Genomic DNA, 20517 nt, shown 5'->3' with positions numbered 1-20517 from the left:
GACAGAGGGCCCCGCAGGACCCCCACTGCCCCCGGCTTACCGGTCTCGGGGTCGCACTGGTGCTCGCAGGGGTCAAGGAGGCGGCGGGCGCAGAGGTCCAGGGCCCAGGGCCCGCTGGAGTTTTGCTGGGAGAAGAGGACGACCTGCGCCGGGTTCAGCCAGTCGCTGGCGTCCAGCTGGCTGCCCTCCAGCAAGATAAACCGGCTCCCTGCCGCCCAGGGGGCAATCAGCGGCTCAACTCTCAGCTCTCCATCCCCTGACAGTGCCCTCCAGCCCGTGACAATGCCATCCGTCCGATGACAGTGTCCCCTGTCCCGTGACAGCCTCTTCCATCCCATGATGGTCCCCTCCATCCCGTGACGGTCCCCCCCACCCCACATCCATCTCTTGCATCCCTCACCCATCCCCTCCATCCTGCAGCAGCCACCTCCGCATTGAGTGCATCCCCACCATCCCACCCCCATCCCCTCTGCCCCACGCTGCTGTCCTCCACCCCAAACCCGTCCCCTCCATCCTGCACCCACCCCACACCCACCCCCTCCATCGTTCCCCCTTCCCCTCCATTACAGCTCCCACTGCACAGCTGAGGGAGCTCGGGGGGAGCCACGGGGCACTCACCATCGGCGATGAGGTGCTCGGGGACGTGGAGGGTGATCTTGACAACGAGGGGGCAGCTCATGTGTGAGGAGCACACCAGGCTGATCACGCAGCTCGTCACGCTGATGAGGGTCAGCGTGGTCTTGTTCACAGGGCTGCGGGGGGACCCCACTGCAAGGCACAAAAACTCTCTCAGACCCAAGACCCAGCCACCCGGGAGAGTGCTCAGAGGGGTCCTGGGCTCTGCATCCCCGTCCTTGCCCCCCACACCGTGGGGCAAGCCCACAGGGAAAGCCTGATGAGCAGGCAGAGCTGGAGGACATCGGGGTTCAGAGACCCGCTCACTGCCTGCCTGCACCCACCTCGGCTGCGCCTCCGGCTCCGCGAGGGGTCTGTGTAGAAGGTCAGCTGGGGATCGGTGTCCGCCTCCGTCCCCGAGTCCCCCTCGGGGTTAAGAAACGCTGAGCCGGCTGTGGGGGACACCAAGTGTCGTCACGGCGGGGTGACTGCATGCACATCTCATCCTCCATCACCCTCTGCTGCTGTGGCCTTGGAGGCTGAAGCTGGACGCAGATCTTCTCCCTCCCCACCACAGCCCCCATTGCCGTGCAACTTCTCCCCCCTGCCACAGCTCCCAGCCCCAAATCCCAAACCCCCGTTTCCATCCTGCAGCACAGCTCTCGCCCCACCACTCCCGTGGGTCTGGGCAGTTTGGGGAGCTGCCGGGGGCTGGCACGTCCCTGTACACCCCGCACCTCGTGCCTTGTTGTTGATGCGCTTGCGCTGGCTGCTGGAGGTGTGGGAAAGCAGCGTGGCCTGCTGGTGGTTGGCGTCCACGGGGCTGGTGGCGATGATGTTGTCCTTGTACTTGTTCATCAGGGACAGCTTGGCGTTGTCGCTCCCTAGGCGGGAAGAATCGAAGGCAACATCTTTCAGGGACAAAGACCGAAAAAAGAAGAAAAGAAGGGAGGCGAGAAAGAGATTTCCTTCGATGGACCCCCAGCATCCGTGCAAGGTGACTGTGGCTGGTGGACCAGTCTGCCCCGTCCACCAAGCCCGTAAAAATACTGAGGTTCAGCATTCCCCCTCCTCCCAGGGCACTTCTGCATATCCAGATCTGCAAAGAAAATCCCTGGAGAGCTGTGGGAACCACAGCATAGCTGTCCCAAACTGTGCCTTGACTAAGAGGGTTTCACTTGTACGGCTCATTTGGCAATACAGCCAACAAGCAAGTGTGTTACGAGCCTCAAATAATCTCTGTTGGTGATTAGAAGAGCATTAACTCTGAATCATACTGATGGCAAGCCTAATTTTAATATTAAAAACCTCAGCTGGTGCAGACACCAGGAGTTCTGGGTTGGAAAAGGGAATTTGGGAAGGTCACCAGGGGGGAGCTCGGAGGAAACACCATCTGGGTCCTCAGCCAGGCCACAGGAATCACAGTTTTTCCCCCCCAAAGTTCTACCTTGCCTTGTCCAACTGCGTGCCACTCAATGGGGACCACCCTCAACTAGCAGCAAAAACCCCACTAACATCCCACATGCAAGGGAGTCCCAGAGAAACGGGCCAAACCCTGGAGGGAAAATGCACACGCGCGAGGAAGATGAGGCAGAAAGGGCCCGGTTTGGCCCCATAGCTTCCCAACCTGGCGTGAGGTCCATGCTGGACTTCTCATTGCACCCCTGCAGCGAGTCCAGGGTGCGGGTGACCTGGCTGGCGAAGTCCTCGCCGCCGTTCATGCACTCGCGCTGGAGGTGGTGCCGCAGGTCGGTGATGTCGTACTCGTAGCCGTCCAGGATGGGGGTCTCGCGGATGCTGAGGGTGCCGCTGGAGTTGTGGCCCTGCACGCGGGCGTTGCGCAGGCTCTCCCGCCCGTGGCCCCCGATCAGCACCGAGGGGATGTAGTGGATCTCGTTGGCCGCCTCGGCGCTGGCGCTCTTCTGGGGCTGCGGCACGCGGCGCCGCTTGCACCACCGCCGGCGGGTGTAGAGGATCATCACCAGGCAGAGGATGGAGAGCAGCAGCGCGATCATCCCTCCCTGCAGGACCAAGGGCGAGCAGGGCTCAGGGGGGGTCCGGCAAACAGCCCTGGGGCGCTGGGAGGGGGGACAGGCTGGGAGAAGCCCGGCCGTGCTGATAAGAGCATTCTGGCACCAGGGGGTAAAGCCTGCCTCGAGCTGGACTGGCTTTGAAGTCACCACCGAGGCGTGAAAAGGCAACGTTTAAAGTAGAGCGTGTTTTGTTTCGCGCTCCCGCGACAGCTTTGAAAGCAGAGGCGGGGTTTATTGCAGGCAAACACTCCTAGGGGCAACTTTTTCTGACCCATTTCCAGCCGCTTTCAGTGCTGTCGCTCTTAATCTTGGGAGATTTTCCCAGGGCGTCCTGTGGAAATTTCAGCATGCAGGAAGAGACGAAGGCTTGGGGGCGCACGGCTGGAGAAGCTGTGGCCCCACAGTGCTGGAGATGGCCAAAAGCACACCCAGCCCTGCCACCCCCCCCTCTGTCCCCAAGACCACCCCCCATGGAGATGGCACTGCTGCAGCATGGACGGAGGCGGTGAGATGAAAGCTCTCGCTGGCCCCCTGTGCCAATAATAATAATAATAACAATAATAATAATAGTGCCAGCTAAGAGCTCCCTGGTCATCTGCAGCTCCAGCCCCCTCCTCTTTTTCAAGCAATAGGTGATCTTGATAAAATAAAACGCGAGTAACAATCTGCTCCATTAGGACAAAACATTAAGGAAATTATTGAATGAGAAGCAGGAGAAGCGGCTGGAAAAGGAGCTGTAACAGCCATTATGGCTTAGCCCTCTTCCATTCCCAGGATAACGGAGCTGCAATATACCCTCCCAGCCCTCCTTACAAAATTTGTTTAAAAGAAAAAAAAAAGAAAAAGACAAAGGAGGAGAATCCAGTGATGGAGGACACAGGCAGCCAGGGCCCAGTTCTCTATGGGGTTTAAATCCCTTTGGGTTCCTCTGATTCCTGAATGTGGATCCTATTCCCTGTCCCCACCGGAGATGGCTCCTACGTCACAGCTCCCATCACCCCTGGAAGGGTTCACCCATGGGTGGGGGGTGACACGGGGACTTTGCTGCCTTTCCTCAGCTGTCCTCTGCATGCGGCTCTCACCCCAAAGAGCAGGCAGCTCTGCCTGCTGCCTGAGCTGGGCGGCTGGTAAACGAGGAGACCAAGCTAGAGCTCGAGCCGAGTGGAAGCCCCTTGGCTGCAGATGTCTATAAAAGCCCCGTTATTTAACTGAAACAGCAGTTTTTCTGCCCTGGTAGTCCGAGAACCCATGAGGAAAAGCAGATGGTGGCCACTTGAGGTTTCAAGAGTTTTACTCCAGGAGTAAAAAAAACAGTGGTGGAGCCACCTGCCTTGCTGAAGGGGCCAGGGCACCACCTCAGTCCTCAGCTCCTCCCCACGGGAGCACAGAAATCCTCCATCCCCTCCCACCGGGCACTTGGGAAAAGCCTCCAAGGGGTCCTGGTGCTGCACATGAGTTGCATGAGGGTTTCTGGCATGGCCCACGTGCCATGATGAACACAGCCCCTTGCTCACGCTTCTCTCCGAAGGGGAAAGAAAGAAAATCAGCCTTGAACATTACACGTGACTGACGCTGGGCACAGAAGCCAAGCTCTATTTGTCAGGATGCTGCCAGAGCAGAGCTGGGAGTGATGGAGAAGAGGGGAAGATTCAATCCGCACTTACACATTTTGGTACAGGGGTTGCGGGCATAATTTCCATCAGTTTGATAACAACTTTATTTCATGCACTCCTGCCTGGGTCTGTGTACTCAGTGGTGTCCAAGAGCACCAAAACAACAGCAGCAGAGCAGGACAACCGTCCCCCCAGTGATGCACGCTCATGGGATGGGAGCCAGGATGGTGACAAAAATAAGGAAAGGGACCAAAATGGGTTTGGGGTTGGCTTTGCCAGAACTTTTTCTTTTTTTTATTATTTTTTTTTCCTCGAGACTAATCAAGCGCAAATGATGGAGGAGAAACCTGGCCCCAGGCTGCAATCTGGAAGAGCTACCGACGCTCTCATTAGGGTAGGCACCATTAAACAGCCTGTTTGCAGCCTCGGCAGCACATTGTCTCCAGCTAATTATCTTCCAGCGGCTCAGAAATTGTCAGTTCTTCAGATTTTTTTCCGAGACAAGAAAAAAAATAAAAACACAGCCCCGACTCCAAAGCAGGCACCTCTGCGTGCACCAGTGGCTGGAGGGGTGCGTTCAGCCCACCCCTGAGGCTCAGCTCCCCGTCCTGGGGCGCGAGGAGCAGCGGGAGCAGACACCCTAAACCAGCACCTACCATGACGGAGATGTGGAGGATCCTCAGCTCCTCCTCTGCCGACTCAGTCTGGGGCTCATCAGTGGGCTCGAAGCCGGGCAGGTTGGGGGCCCCATCCTGGTGGTGGATGTGGAAGAGCAGCGTGCCGTTCTCCAGCCACTGCTGCCGCCAGCGCACCAGCGGGATGTCGTCTGTGTTGCCTGAAATCTCTGAAAAAAAAAAAAAAACAAAAAAAAACACAAAAGGTAGTCATGAAGGGAATGTAGAGCAGGAGGGGACACCAGGGATGTGTCTGCTTCTTCCCCAAAAATTGGTGGTGGGAGCAGCCAGGGGATGGTATGTGACCATGGATACCCAGCAGCATGGCTTTTGCCCGTAAGCTCCACGTTGAACACAGCCCGGCTGTGGGTGCAGAGGATACAGAACAACCTCTCTGGGCAGTGATGGGATCAAGGGGGCCGTGCTGCTAATTACTGCAAACAAATGCCATGAATGGGGAAAGGTGCATGTGGCTACCATCACACCCGCAGCTCCGGCTCTCACTGAGATGCGTTCAGAGGTTCCCAACCACGTTCTGCAGCTCCCCCCATGGGACACAGCCTCAAGACCTGCAGCAGCACCTGCACCTTCTGCCCGAGCATCCTGACCCTTTGGCTTCAGGGTCCAGGGGCACCGGGACGGACGGGCAGAGCACTTGAGTTATTTCCCTGAAAATGCAAGCTCTGTTCACATTTGCATCCCAAGGAGGCACAGCTTCTGCCCTGCACTGCCCCATCTGTGCCGCCCACTTTGGTGCTGGCAGGAGCCCACCCGTGCCTGTGCTGCAGATTGTCACCTGTATTTGGCTTTTCTCAAGCTGCCTTCAAATGAAAGCTGGAATTCAATTACAACGACAAAAAACACAAAACATTTTAAATGTACTGTTAATTAATTTCATTAAGCTGCCTTAAGTGAGCTAACTACTGGGGGGGGGGGGGGGGGGGGACTGCATCAGAAACCAGGTTCAGCCCTTCCAGAGCGATCTGATTAATCAAACGAAACATTAGCTGCAGCAAGAGAGTTGGCAGGGTGTTCCTGCTCAGCACGGGCTCTGTTTCTGGCAGCAATCAGCACGCTTCCAGTGTCCCAAGCAGAGAGATGCTGAGCTCTCCTCAAGCCACCGCAGCAAAGCCGAGAGCATCTCTGCAGCCAGAAGCACTTTTGAAATTCCCTCTAAGCACCAAGCTGCGTGTTTCGGCACACAGATCCCCTTTGAAAATCTGGTCCCGGGAGCCACCAGGGTTTGAAGCAGCCCGTCTCCTCCTCTCCCACCTGGTCTTTATTCATGGGCTGGAAGGGGAAAACAAGCTTCCCTGCCTCCTCAGCTCCCCACGGCTTCCCAACTTCAAATGAACTATTTCAAATTGAAGAAAATATTCTCTCTGCACCTGCCTGCTAACGTGAAATTAGGAGTAATTAAGGCAAGGGCTTTTATGCACAACAGGAACTCAACGTACTGACATTTGGAAAAATGTAAATACCAGCATTTCCCCCATTGTGAAGACTGGAAATAATAGATACTAAGTATATGACATTGTGACATTTAGAAAGCTGGAGTTAAAGATGTTTTCCCCTGATCTGACATATCATTGAAAAAGCAGCACCCTTCAGCTCATTAATATTTGAGGAGGACTCCTTGATGGAAGTTATTTAAATGATTAATAGATTATAGTAAATTTAGGCCTTAAAATAGGTTGTCATAATTTCAAATTTATTTAAACGGGCTTATTTTTAAAAGAAAAATGTATTTCGATAAAAAATGGATTTAAGAGATTTAAAAGAGCACCACCCAGCTGCGGAGCTCCCATGTGTGATCCCCTCCCAGCCCGCTGCACTCCCTCCTGCCGCCGCATCGGCCACAAGTCAGAGGTGCTGGGAGCAGGAAAGCATCCCAGGAGTCAGCCCCACCACCCCAAACAGGTGGGCTACCACCACCATGGCATCACCCCACGGGGCAAGGCTGCTCCTCCACTTCTGCTCCTGCAGAACCAGATTGGAGAGCATCATCCTCAGACCTCCTCCTCCTCCTCTCCCCAGGGGTCTTGGCAGCTCTCTGGCTGCCCCATTATGCTCAATTTTTGTTCAAAAACAGATTTATCCACGCTGTCCTGTCCCCTTAAAGTTTTCCTGGAGCTTGGCTCAAGCAACAGCAAGACCAAGATAAAGACCAAGACCAACACAGAGCCACCTCATATCTCTGCTCTCCCACTCCAGCATGCTTCATCTTGTCTCACTCTCCAAGCAAACCTCTCATCAGCTGGTGAGAGATGCTACCACACCCCTCAGAGCTTGCTGGGGCCATTTATCTGGGTGCTAACAGGGCTCAGCTTGTCACTGGGGCAGGTGGGGGCCCACCCCATTGTCCAGCTGGTGGGTGTCAGCCCGGTGCCACGGGCCCAGCTGATCCCAGAGGAGGTGAGGAAAGTAGGCAGAAAGACCCCAGAGCAGGCAGAAAGCCAACCAAGGGCGAAGGGAGGAGGATAATTTCAAGTTCAAAGTTTGAAAGATATTGATGATAGGCCTGGTCCCCGCCTGGCTTTCATTAAAGCCTTGGATGTGAAGCCATTAACGCCACTATTAACTTCTTGCACCTCTGTTAAAAAATAGCCTGCCCGAGTCAGGGGTTAATAACAGCAGGAGACCACTAATTACGCTGTGCCACGCTCACCTGGTACCGAAAGCAGCCCGGGTTCCTCACGTCCACAGGAGCAGCAGCCCCCAGATTCCCCATCTGGTGCCTCCAACATCAGGGCCAGGGCGGCTCCTCTCCCTCACCACCTGTGAGGGGAGGCTGGGGAGGAGCGAGGCAAGGAGAGGAGAGCAGGGAAGTCTGGATGAAGTTGCTGCAGGTGGTGGAGTTACACCTGCTTCATTATCACCCCAATAAACCCATTTTCCTGGGGAGAGCCGCAGCAAGCCCTGGCCTTCATCTCTGCATGCTCTTTTGCAGCAAGGCCAGGTTTGTGTGTGCACACAGAGACACCGTGCCCAAGCCCAGGAAACATCAAAAGCAGGGTCCCAGCACCAACACGGAGCCATTCCTCCATCCTCTTCCCCCCACAATGCCTCAGGAAAGAAAAACACATAAAATGAGCAACTCTCCTCAAAAACAAATGCAAGCCAACATTTTTTATGGAAAAAAAAAAAAAAAAAAGGCAAAACAATTTTCCTTTCCATTTGGAAGTGTTTTGCACTAATAGATGCCTCTGATTAGTCAAATGAACTCTGCCATAATGTCAGTCTCTGCAGAGTGCAGCTTTTGACTCGGACTTATATTTCCTCATTAACATTTAAACCTGGCTTATTTTCCATCTGGAACCCAACTGTGCTTTTATTTAAGTTCCACATTTGCTCCATGCCTGAACCTCACAGGTCCTTTAAAAGGCTCTGTCCCAGGTGAAGCAAGCCTTGGCCCCCAAGGGCTCAGGAGCCCTCCCTATGGTGAGCTGCTCGCCCTGCGCTGGGACCTCAGCAGTTGGGATGTCAGAATCCATATCCTGGTATAGGAGCAGGTTTTACTTCTGAGGTTTTACTGACGCATCTTTCATGGGGTGATATTCATGTTTTTATGGGCCTGTTTAAACAAAATCACATTCATCACTGACTATCCATATTTTATTTGCATTTTTTTCCCCTTCCCAATGTCAGGCAGGAAAACCAGCTCACTCTGGAGGTCACTCTACCTTTTTAAGACAACCTAGCTTTCCTGAACCAGCAAGAACAAACCTCATTTTACCTGTCAGGAGACGGCATTTTGGGGCAAAATTTCCACAAGACCCACAGGCATGGGACAACCTGGAGTCTCGAGGAAAGGCACCCAGCTACTAGTGGAGTGTCCTCTGGAGAAGTCGGAGATGTCACCCTACCACGCTGCCTGCACCTGGGGCTGGTGCACGTGGAGCCCTCGGCTGCTGTAGCTAGGCTGACAGCTAGCCAGGTTTCCCCTTGAAATATAGGGTGCCTTTGCTTTTGGGAAGGTCATCGAAGAGTTGCTTTTCAAAGCTGTACTCACACTCTACCCTCAAACTGGGGTTTTTATCCCAAATATGCCATGGCCCTAACGCTTCCCTTTAACAGCAACCCTTTGGAGTGACACTGTGCCACGTTTCCAGAGCAAAGGACCCTGATTCATCAGGAACTGGTTCAAGGTGACCAGTTTTACTCCATAGCTGCTGATACTCCATAGCTGCCATGTCCCATTGCTCCTCTCTGCAGACCCACAGATGTGTCCAACCACAACTGTGCAACATCACCTTTAAAGCTATTTTCCACCAGTTCTGTCAATCTTGGCCAAAAGCTGCGAAAATCTTGGCTGATGTGCACGGCTGAGATAAGCAGGCTGGGACATGTGTCGGTGGTGGATTTGGTGGATTTTCACTCCTGTTTTGTTAGTTCGGTCCCATTTACCTCAACCAGGAAACACATAGGGGCTGTGGGAAGAGAACAAATCCAGGTCCTGGACCAACATGTGGAAGACAAGCTCGTGAAAACCACACAAAACCCCACACCGTGACAGCACGTGAACATATATGATATATAGGATACATGCCAGCAACTGAAGAGACACAAAATTGATGTTTAAATCCCCAAAAGGCCCACATTTGCAGTGGATATCCCAGCCCAACACCCTGCAATGCCATCGTATCACCTCCTCCTGAAGGAAGCATGGATCTCCACAGAAAGAGCCCAAACGATGGCAAAGTTCCCAGTTAGCCACAGAAAACTGCTGCGCTGGCCTCCCAGCAAATACCAGGGCAGACTCAGCTTTAGGAAACTGGAATCAGCATCCTCCAGATCCCACTCTACTCTTGTCTACTGGCCTGGAGAGCCCCATAGCTCTCCCACTGCCTCTGTTGGGCTCTCTAACACTTGAAATTAGGAAGCATCATGGCCAAAGAGCAAAGTACTGGGAAAAAGGCAAACTTTTCCAGCAAATGGCATGGAAATAGCCCACATCAGGAAGATTTACAGGGGAGGAACACCCAAGAGGAGATGCGGCCAGGGGGTTCCCTGCACCGATCGGAGGAGCACAGGGGATTTCACATTCCCCATCTTTGCCCTCCATATGGACACAGCAGCAGAGCTGGCTCAATGGCAGTACTCATGGAGGAGGTTTTAGAGCAAAGAGGTTTTAGAGGAAAGGGACAGAAGCAGAGCATGAACTGCTCGTCCTCGTTGATGCTCACTTACAAGCACCAGAGAGGACAACTGACACACCACTGACTGCTCAGAAAGAGCAAGCGACCAACCAGAGGAACAAATTTGATGGAAAAGACCCCAATCTCTTAAAAGAGCTCTTGTGCATCATGGAAATTACAGACCAATAAATCCTACTTCTGCCCAGCACAGTCTGTTAGAGGAGCCAGTAGGTGCGTGGGTGAATGTGGGTCACGCAGCACTGTGAGCCAGCAGATAAGGGTGATCCAGTTTGATGGACCCGTTTCAAAGAGCTCTTGTCAAAATCAGCCCTCGCATCTCTCCGGAGAACCCAGATAGGGAGATTACAAGAAGGAAAGTCCTCTCAAAGCCCACCAGGCAGAGGAGGTAAGAGGTTACTCCTTAAGAAAAAAGGAGGTTACCAAGGCGCCCCACAGAGATCTTCGTCAGGACCTCGGCTGCTCAGGAACGTGCTGGAAGAGGAGGTGAATGACAAAGTTGGTCACCAGTGCTAAATTTAGGCTCCTCAAAGCCAAAGCTGTGAAATGCTAGAGGAAAAGTGGGCAAGGAAGTGGGCAGGTGAAATGCAAGTTTGGTGACAGCACGCCACTCTTGAAAGCTGCCAGCAGGATTCAGGTCAGGCATCTCATAACAGAGGCAGCAAAAGGGGCTTAGGGGGGGAGACAAGGAAGCGGAGATGTCAGAAGTGGTTTGTGGAGAAGAGAAACCAACTGTGCTAGGGCTCCTCGGCAAGGAAAACAAACAACTGAGCAGGGAGATGATAAAAGCCTATAAAATCATAAAGCCAGTGGAGCAGTGGAAAAGGCAATGATTATTCACTATTTCTCACTTTGCAAGAATTAGGAATGGAAAAACTAACAAAAGACTATGTTTCATCCACCATAAAGCATGAAAGCACTGAGAAAGGAACCAATTTTGGGGAAGACAGATACACCAGCAGCGATCGAGGCCAGCAGCCCAGAGGCAAATCCAAGCTGGAGAAACTCCTGCAACGCACAGCAAGGGCCAGCAGCAGCGGTGGCGGGGCAGGCGGGGGAGGCAGGGGGATGCATTACAGCAACGACACGGACCTCACTTCAAGGGTAAATCTAGCCCGCTCCCGCAGACTAATTTGTTTAAGTGCTCGTTACACCGAGGCCAAGAGGTCGGGAGAATTAGACATCATTTTGGCGTCCTCGGCGCAGGAAATGAGCGCGGCCGCTCACTGAGCGTCTGCCATGGGGACCTGCCTGTCTGATGGGGCACACGGGACCAAAATAACCCTGCACACTCCTGTGCCAAGAGTTTCTCTAAGAGGTGGGTCTCCTCTTCCTCCCATCTCCTCTGACACCGGTCCCAGGGGATGGAGAAGGTGCTGTATGGGCTAGAGCCAACTGCAGCCTAGTGCCATAAACCCCTCAGCCTTTAGGAGCACTTATCAATTTCAAGCTCCACTTTCAAGTTTGTGGAGAGGCTTGAAGATGACAGGGAGGAGGCAAGAAAAAAAAATCAGGGAAGAAAGATGTAGAAGGGGAAAAAGTTGTCTGCGCATCTTGAATTTATCACTCTTGAGAGAAAAGCTTGTCAAGAGGGCCAGAGACCAGCCAGCGCACGGTGATCAATGTGAGGACTTTTGGGTCTAGTCAAGCTTGTTTCAGATTTACAGGAACTGAATAGAGGTATAAATCTGTCACTGCCTGACGAAAATGGAGGTAATTAAATCTGCAGGTGTATATAATTGTCATATTGATGATCTATATAAATCAGCGGGGCCAGCAGAGGCACCAAGCACCAAGTTGAGCACAGAGCCTCCCCACAAGGAGTTTTCTGCCCACCTGCATTGCAAGGGGCAATGGGTGGGTGGGCACGGGCTGAGGGGACACCTGTGTCACCTGCCCCTCAAGCCTCCCCTCCCCTCCCATCCCTTCCCCTCTCTGTGGGCTGATCCCCAGGGAATTCCCCATGGCGCCAGGAGGATGTGGAGTCCAAGACGGTGAAGGTTCCAGGAGGATGAAGGCACAAGGAAGAGGAGGGGTTCAGGAGGATGAAGACATCAGCCCTGAGCTGCTGCTTGCAGAAAGTGGATGCCACGGGGGCTCCTCACAGTCTCTTTGAAGCACCGAGCCCAGGTGCAAGCAGGGCACTGACTTGATCTTGTAGCAATTTTTGATTTTTTTTTTTTCCCTCTCTTTAATATATTTTAACCTTTGTTATTTTGGGAACTTTGAAGCCTAAGCTGCTCGGAGCTGGCTGCCTTTGTCAGAAGGACAGAAAGTGCAGAGCGGGAGCTCGGAAGGGGGGGATAAAAGGCAGGCAAACCGCAGCAGAGCTCTGCCCTTGGAGACCTCTGAAGATCCAAACCCCTTCTCCTCACGTTTTTAGACCCCTCTCCCACCCAGCTCAGGGGTAGAGACCATGGGCCCAGTCCCCTCCAGCTGGCTGGGAGCAGGAGCAGTGCGGTGACCGAGGGACGGGGTGGCAGAGGAAGGCTTTCCTGCATCATCCTCACCCGCCGGCACCCCGCACTCGCACGCCAGCCCCTCTGCTACGTAGCAGGGAGGGGGAATGGGATAATTAAACATATAAATGAGGGTTCTGCATTGCAGTCTGAGTTATGTAACAGGGCTCTTCATCTCCAGCACGCCTCGGCTGGATCGTGGCTGCGCGTCAGGGCAGCACGGCGTTTACCTGCCGGGCTCTTCAGGCAGGGAGTGAGGCTGTGGGGAGAAACCTGGGGGGAAAAATTAAGAGGAAAGCGTCCTGTTTTTGTCAGGGCAATGCTGCCATCCCGGCGTGCCATCGGGGATGGAGCTGGGGTGCTGAGAGCGGGGCTGGAGGGACACTGCACCCCGTTTTAGCAAATATGCAGCATTTCGGTAAACAAGTGCAATTAAACCCAATCGAGGAGCAAGCTGTGTTTCAGGCATCTGGAGAGCACAGAGCCCTGCCAGACTCCAGGCTGTGGCGAACTGCAGGCTCCTGCACTGCCAGACACAGCTTTTCTTTATCCCCAGGGCTCCCTTCTCCCCCGTGCAGCTGCCACTGGGGGGGGGGAGGAGGACACAGGAGGGATGCTTGGGGCCAGATCCACCCTCGCCCACCGCCTCCTCTGACCCAAAGGATGTTCCTCGTGTTTGAAACCTAATTGAAAAAGATTTTAATGATTTTTTGTCCTTCTGAAGAGGCAGAGTCCTCTGGCTGATAACCAGCCACGCACCTTACTCTGAGCAAGGAAAGTGGGAAACATAATAAGGAGAAGCTTTTACAGCCAGATCTGGGAAGGGTTTGAGCAAATGGACACGACTCGAGCGATGTTTCTCTCCCATACCCACCAGCATTTCCATCATCCACCCAACAGGACTGAGGTCCTTCAGGTCTGAGTGGCCAAGGCGTGATGCGCACCCAGGGAGAGAGCATCTCCCTCTAAAAAGACTTAAAAAAAAAAGAAAAAAAAGTTGGGTTGCTTTTTGTCCTGAAACAAAGCTGCAATTGCTGCCGTGCTTGCTGAACCACGCATCTCAGACACCTGCTGAAACTTCACCACCAACCTGTGCCAAAAAAATGGGTGCTCTCCAGCACCAAACCCGTCTGCTTCTGCGCTGAGCACCAGGGAAAAGCCCGGGGAGCTGCGTCCAGGTGTGCTGCCAGGAGCCACCTGTGCTCTCCTGCGAAACGCCACCGCCCTCCCACAGGTGGGACAACAGCTCCCCACCAGCACGAGTGCTGCTGGGAGGCAGGCTCCGGGGAGGCTCTGCAGCACGTGGGCTCCCTGCGCACAGCCAGCATCTCCAGGAGGCTTCCCCATGGCTGGGGACACTGGGGACATCATTAGGGGACTGGGCACCATGGAAGCGCCGCGCTGAGCCGGGCTTAGCCCCCCGTGGGAGCACAGCTGCCAAGCAGACCCTGGCAAGAAAACTTGGGACCACCACGTCTCCCTCCCCAGATGTCCTCCCGGCCCACCAAAGCCCACTGGGCTGATTTGTCCCCCTGGTGCATCCGTCGAGCCCCCCACGGAGGGAGAAGGGTGGCTCTGAGCCCCGGCAGCGCGTTGCCAGAGCCGTGCCCTTGCCCTCCCGCTCCCCTCGGGATGTTCAAATTAATTGGCTTGTCTCCTGGAGCTGTTAGCTGGAACAAATAAAAGGGAAAGGGGGGGTGCCAAAACCCATAATAAGGTCTACAGTTCCTCTGAGCTACAAGGGCTGCTTTAAATTTCGTGTTTTTTTTTTTTTCTCTCCCTCTCTCTTTCTTTTTTTTTCATTTGAAGGAGGTTTCCATGGTAACTGTCTCCCATCACACAAGAGCCTGTCCCCGGGATATTTCGGGGTTGCTAATATCTGCCTTCCCAGGCAGCCACCGTGTTGTGACGGTGACATCTTGGTCGGGTTTTTCGGTGCCCGCAGCTCCAGGTGCCACCACCGGCCCTGGATGAGCAGGGGGGGACCAGAGGGACACTTGGCCATGAGGCCACCGTTTGGAGCAGGGCTGCTTTGGGGGAAAACCAAGCTCTGTGTGGCCACCCCAGGGCTGGCCAGACCCTTCCAGGCTCCCCCGTGCTCAAACACCACCAAATCCCACCCAGAATCTCCCTGAAAAGGCAGGGCTGGTCTGTCCGTAACACCTCCTGCCACCTTCTCCAACCCTTCTCCATCTCCTTCTCCTACCGGGTTGGTTTTCAGCTGGATCGCTTCCCCGCAGGAGCAGAGCCAGCTCTCTACATCCCCGATATCTGCTTGCTCTGCTATGCTCATTAGTCATACTAATTACTGAAATGCCTCAGAGCCTGCCAGCACAGGGACCATGCCTCCTCCTGCACCACGGTCACACACCCAGGCTTCTGTGACCGACGTGCCACCACCAGCTAGCGACCAGCCCTTCTCGGCACCGAGCAGCCAGCAACGAGCAATCAAACTCTTCCCTTTTTTTAGGAAAATCCTCCCGACCTGCATGCTGCTGCTGGGCGCGAGCCCCAGCAACGTGCCAGTAAAAGGACACTCCATTTGCAATGACAGAGCTGCCAGTACCCAGACGCCTCCTTAGTCCTGGGAGGTAAAAATCCCTTCATCCGAAGGGCTCCTCTGCAGCGAGATGCTGTCCCCCAGTAATGACTGCCCTGTGCCCCGTTTAGCTGGATAAGCAGTCCTAAAAAAATTAAACAGAAGGTGGGAAATGGGATGGAGCCCAGGAGCAAAACCTGCTGGCTTGGGGACGGCAGGGCAGAGGCAGGTGGCGGAGTGGCAAAGCTTTGGAGGGCTTTTGAAGCACCCACGCAGGCAGCATGCCCCCCGAAACTGCATCCACGAGGGACAGGGCTCTGTGGGGACGGGAGCGAGGAATAAGGCTGTGAGTTCAGCAAGATGGGAGCATCGTTCTGCTCACCTAGCAGCCAAAATGGGGGGAACCAGACCCCCACAGCCACCCTGCCCCACAGCCAGACACCCACGGAGCCCCAGGGCAGTGGCACAAGCTCTGCCATGGGCTCCCCCCGCTGCTTTCTGGGTCAGGGAGATGCCCCAGCCCCACTGCCGCTGGAGCCGGCTGGATGCACGGTTGCTGTGGCAACGGGTTCCCAGAGACAAAATCCCATTTTTTTTTTTCCAGGAAAAAAAAAAATAAATAAAATATACAGCAGCCCTCCATAGCTGGTATGCCACCAAAACACTCGCTCCTGGCCAAGGGGGCAGTGGGGGGCTGTGAGGGTGCCTTCAGCGTGAAAATCGGGTGCTAAAGCAGCAGAGAGAGGAGATTTTGCAGCACTGAGGCCTCAGCGATGACCGGCAGATGTTCGCTGGAGAACAGAGGAGGTGGCAAACATCAGCACGGAGGGAAGCACCCTGCACCACGCAGTGTTAGGGTGCCAGCGACATCATCCCGCCAGCTGCAGGAACGCGGGAGCATAGATCATAGCGGCGGGTCTCGGTGCATGCGACAGTGTCCAGGATCAAAGCCAAGTTCAATTAATGGCTCACAATCTTATTAGAGAAATTATTTCAGGATCTTGAGTAAAAGTCCGATATATCCACTCCATTCCATTAGTCAGGCTCATTTAGTAATTCAATCAATCTAAGCAAGGCAATTGAGCTCCTCTGGTATAATTTAACTCGGTTATTCTCTGGGTACTTAAGAATTTCTTAATATTTGCTCCATTATTTCACCATTACACCTATTCTCAGGTGCAAGGTTAGCACCAATGCGATGCTGTGGGTCCCACGGCAGGGTGGACCAGCCCCACTGCACCCCACTGTCATGCCCTAGTCTTGGGGACAGGAAATGGGGATGGGGAAGGGGAGCTCCATCAGCAAAGGCGGGGTGCCTTCACCTCCCCAGAAATGAAGCCAAGCCATGGTTTGGGCACGGAGATCGCCTCGGTGTGCAAAGAGCTCCCCATTATTTTATTTCAGGGTGGAGGGAGGATGTGACCATCAAGGAACATCACTTTCAGCCTGACACACGCGGCAGGCAAGTGATGGGAGCTCTGCTCCCTGTGGGCAGAGGCAGCTTTGGGTGTTGGGAGGTTTAAGGGCTCCCCGTGGCTTTGCCACAGGAAGGAGGCGCTTTGGGTGACCAAAGTAACAAGCACCCCGTGCCCCTTGGGGGTCCGTCCCGCTGCCACCCTGACCTCAATGCCCCCAAGCACCCTACAGCAGAGCCAAGAGCATAGCAGAGAAAATATAAAAGCATAGAAAAATAAATAAATTAATTAAAAGGGCAAGAAATGGTTAGGTATTTCAGGGAGATATCCTGCAGCGGTTAAATATGCCCAGCTCATCAGTGCCTTTGAAAGATCTCACCCCTCTAAAAAATTAGAATTGATTTTGTATTTAAAAAGGAATCTATTTAATTTGAAAGTAAGATAATTTGAAATTGTGACAGCTTGTATTAAGGCCCGAGTTTATGATAATCCATTAAAGTCACTGGGGCTGGGAGCGTCTGTCTGCTGAGCAGGTGAGGCAGCCAGCCAAGGCCCGGGCAGCAGGGGACACTTCTGGGGACACAAGGGGACACGGTGCCACCGTCCCAGAGCAGCTCAGCGTGGCTGCAAACTGGGTAGGCAAAAAAAGCTCATTTGGCTCATCCAAACCCAGGGAGAACAGGACATTTTGGCATCTTGAACCCACCAGCTCAGCTCCCCAGCATTCTTGTGCTTCGAGCCCGTTTTGTGCACCAAACACATTTCGCAACTCCTCTTTGGTACGTTGATGAGAAGGGAAAGGAGGCAGAGATGCTGCCTTTTGTGCATTTTTAATTGCATTGCAAATGTCCTCCGAGCCCGCCTGGCCGCGGGAAGCCAGGCTGCTCGGAAATACCCCGCTCGCCGTTTATAACCTGAGAGGGAAGGGACCAAAGAAGTCCACAGCCCGCCTGAGTGCACAGCCAGCTAATGACATATCAAATGCGGATTGATGCCGCCGAGCCAACGGGCCAGGAAGAAGGGGTTGCGAAGGTTGGCAGAAAGGGAATATTGAGCTGAAAATTAGCATTTCTTAATGGCCACTGAGCGGTGAGAGGCAGCCTTCCTTCAGGAAAGCCATAACTAATGCAACGAGCACCAAGTGAGATGAAAGGCAGCGATTGAGGCTCCCCCGATTTAAATAAGGACGAAGCAGGGCGCTGCTCCATCCCCACCTCCCAGTGCGTGCCAGTGAGCACGGGAGGTGCTGTGCACGTGTCTGAGATGCTGCCATGTGAACACGGGGCACCAAACCCCTGAGCAGCTGCAGTCCCTGCCCAGTGCCCCCCCATCAATAAACGGGGGCAATAAAACCCCACAAACAACCTGCTATCCCTCTGCTTTGGGAGGAACTCGGAGCGGGGACCAGCAAGCTCATGGAGCTCATGGACTCCCTGAAGCAACTTTTCCAACCCCCTGGGAAGACTCCAAGGACGACAGGGAGCTGCCAGGGCACCCAAGGGGGTTGTAAAGAAATTGGGGCAAACTCACAGAGTAACACGGTTATGCCCATGTTTGCCCTCGGATAAATCCATGCTAGCTTTGGTGCAAAGTGAATGAGAGTGCTCAGCACCAGCCAGGGATGCTCCTCTGCCCCAGGGGCTTCTTGGGCTGAGGGCTCTCCAGGTGCAGAGGACACAGCCCCTGAGGTAGCAAAGCTGGGTCTTGTGAGACCTCTGTGCACTGGAGGGCTTCCCCCAGCCAGCACAGCACCCAGGATGATGACGGCAGTGATGATGATAATAATGGTAACAGCAATAACAACAACAACAACAACAATAATAATAATATCAACAACAATAATAATAATAACAATAATGACACTGCGCAAGGTGGCCATGCCAAGCTGGCACATCCCCTGCTGGGAGGGACGGAGACGAAGCAAGGAGTCACCCAGGCAAAGCCACGGGGACAGTGAGCCCCCGGGGTGCCCATCCTGCTGCTCCAGCACCCCCACACCCTGCCACAGCCCCAGGCACCCGCAGGCTCGCAGGGGACCGATATCACAGCAGAGCCTACCGCGATGTGCCCTGGGACCCCTCCCCATGCAGCACCACGCATCCCAGCCCCGGATGCGAAGGGCAGGAGCATCCCACGCCCCAGAGCCATGTGTGTCCGGCTCCTCGGGAGCGGGTCCGAGGAGGGGACGAGAGCCCGTGCTGCTTTTGGGGCGTCAATGCCACGCGTGCGCAGCTCCGCAGCATCCACTGCGCTGCGGCCCCGTTGCCAGAGCAACGCTCCCTGGCCTCCGCCGCAGCATCACACAGAGGGGTTGTGCCACGGGTGGGGACATCGCATCCCACAGCCCCCTCCAGCCGTCCCCCATTCCCCGGGCACAGAACCAGGGGTGTCCCCACAACCTCCCCCCCATGGCATCTCTATCCCTGCGCCCTCCTCTGCCGTTCCCATGGGAGCAGGGGGATGCCTGCGCAGCAGCCAGCGCTGCTCCGAGCCAGGACCGCGGGTTTTCTGCAGGAGGTCTGGGGGACGGGAGGGTGACAAAGCACTGGGGACACAACCCAGAGAGGGGCCGTTGCAGGAGGTGGCCATCAGCATGCAAAGCCATGCGCCAGCACATTATTTTGGGGACAGCACGCAGGCAAGGGGGGCATACTGAACACGTCACGGGGCACCCAAAGGTGCTGGCAGGGTGCACAGGAGGCACGCACAGACACGGCGGGGGTGCAGCCGTGGAGCCCACCCAGGGCTTACATGGGGGGTTGGTAGGAAATTGGTATTCGGCACAAATATCACTGAAAATTAAAAATTGCAGTGGCTGCTACAGCGCGGCTGGCGCCAAGGGGAGCGGGTGCCCGCGTCCGGGTGGCGGAGGCCTTGCTCTGATCCCAGCACAAACAAAGCAGCAAGCGGTCAGCTTTTGGATGACAATAAATAAATAAATAAAAATATATATGGCTATAAAACACACACAGCAGAATGAGGCCACCAGATCTGAGGAAACGGAGCCCAGGCAGCGCAGGGAGGTACCTGGCCATGGGGGGGGAGCGCAGCCTGGCCCACGCGAGCAGGCCGCGGCGTGGGGACCCGGGGGGGCTGTGGCAGGGCCCCCGCGGGCAGAGCGTGGGGACCGCCGGGGACATTTTCCCACCGGCCTCCACTCGGGGGGGCTCCGGCGGCCTCCCCCCGGCCTCGGGCTGCGGGCCGCCGACCGGGGCGAGCCCCAGGGTGGCGGCCCCCGTGATGCCGCCCCGGGAGGGGCGCAGGGAGCCCCCCAAACCCCCTCCCCGGCCCCGGCCTCCGGGAGCGCACGCTGCGGCGGGGCGGCCGGGGCAGGGATGCCGCAGGGAGGAGCCCCCCGGGCGGGGATGCTGGGTCTGCTCGGGATGCTCGGCTCACCCAGCACGAAGTAGGGCAGCTCGGTGTTCTCCAGGTCGTCCACCACCACCATCTCGCCGGGGAAGTCGTTGCGCACGGAGAAGAGCAGCTTGGGCTCGGCGGCCGACGGGCCGTGCATGATGCTCAGGTCGTTCTCCCGCAGGAAGGGCAGCGCCGACACCGTGATGCTCTTCAGCTTGCACTCCAGCTCCTTGGCCGCCGCCTCCGCCGCCGCCTCGGCGGGGCCGCTGCCCGCCGCCAGGCAGCACCCGGCCAGCAGGGCGCACAGCCCGGCCCAAGCCATCCCGCAGCCCCGCCGCTCCGAGCCCCGGCCGGGCGGCGGCGGCGAGGGGCGGGGACGCGGGGCACGGCGCCTCCCCGTGCGGCACGGCTCGGCACGGCTCGGCACGGCACGGCACGGCACGGCTCGGCACGGCACGGCACGGCTCGGCACGGCACGGCACGGCACGGCACGGCTCGGCTCGGCACGGTTCGCCGGAAATTAAATCCCCCCTCCCCGCCCCGTTCTCAATCTCAGCCTCGTTGAATGGGGAGGGTGCTTTCGGAGTTGGGAAAGGATGGGGAGGAGGGAGTGGGGGACACGGGGGACACTGCACACACACGGCCCGGTACGGAAC

At 55.6% G+C, this 20517-nt stretch overlaps 1 protein-coding gene across 3 annotated transcripts in view; it reads right to left on the bottom strand.

The window, feature by feature from the left end:
• ASTN1 (astrotactin 1) overlaps positions 1 to 20229 on the bottom strand; it is a 41709-nt gene extending 21480 nt beyond the window's left edge. The window contains exons 1-7 of one of the 3 annotated variants that reach the window (XM_084527709.1): positions 19901 to 20228; positions 4918 to 5105; positions 2243 to 2636; positions 1353 to 1526; positions 960 to 1067; positions 619 to 768; positions 41 to 208 (exon numbers count right to left, since the gene is read on the bottom strand). In XM_084527709.1, the coding sequence (XP_084383835.1) occupies positions 41 to 208; positions 619 to 768; positions 960 to 1067; positions 1353 to 1526; positions 2243 to 2636; positions 4918 to 5105; positions 19901 to 20183 (1465 nt within the window). In that variant the 5' untranslated portion in view covers positions 20184 to 20228. Of the gene's footprint in view, positions 1 to 40; positions 209 to 618; positions 769 to 959; positions 1068 to 1352; positions 1527 to 2242; positions 2637 to 4917; positions 5106 to 19900 lie in introns of all 3 variants that reach the window. The other 2 variants (XM_084527710.1, XM_084527711.1) reach the window with 2 other exon arrangements.
• Positions 20230 to 20517: the final 288 nt, after the last annotated feature.

The sequence above is a fragment of the Aythya ferina genome (assembly GCF_964211825.1).
Source record: "Aythya ferina genome assembly, chromosome: 8".
NCBI classification, from domain to species: domain Eukaryota; kingdom Metazoa; phylum Chordata; class Aves; order Anseriformes; family Anatidae; genus Aythya; species Aythya ferina.
This window is presented reverse-complemented; position numbering and strand designations above follow the sequence as displayed.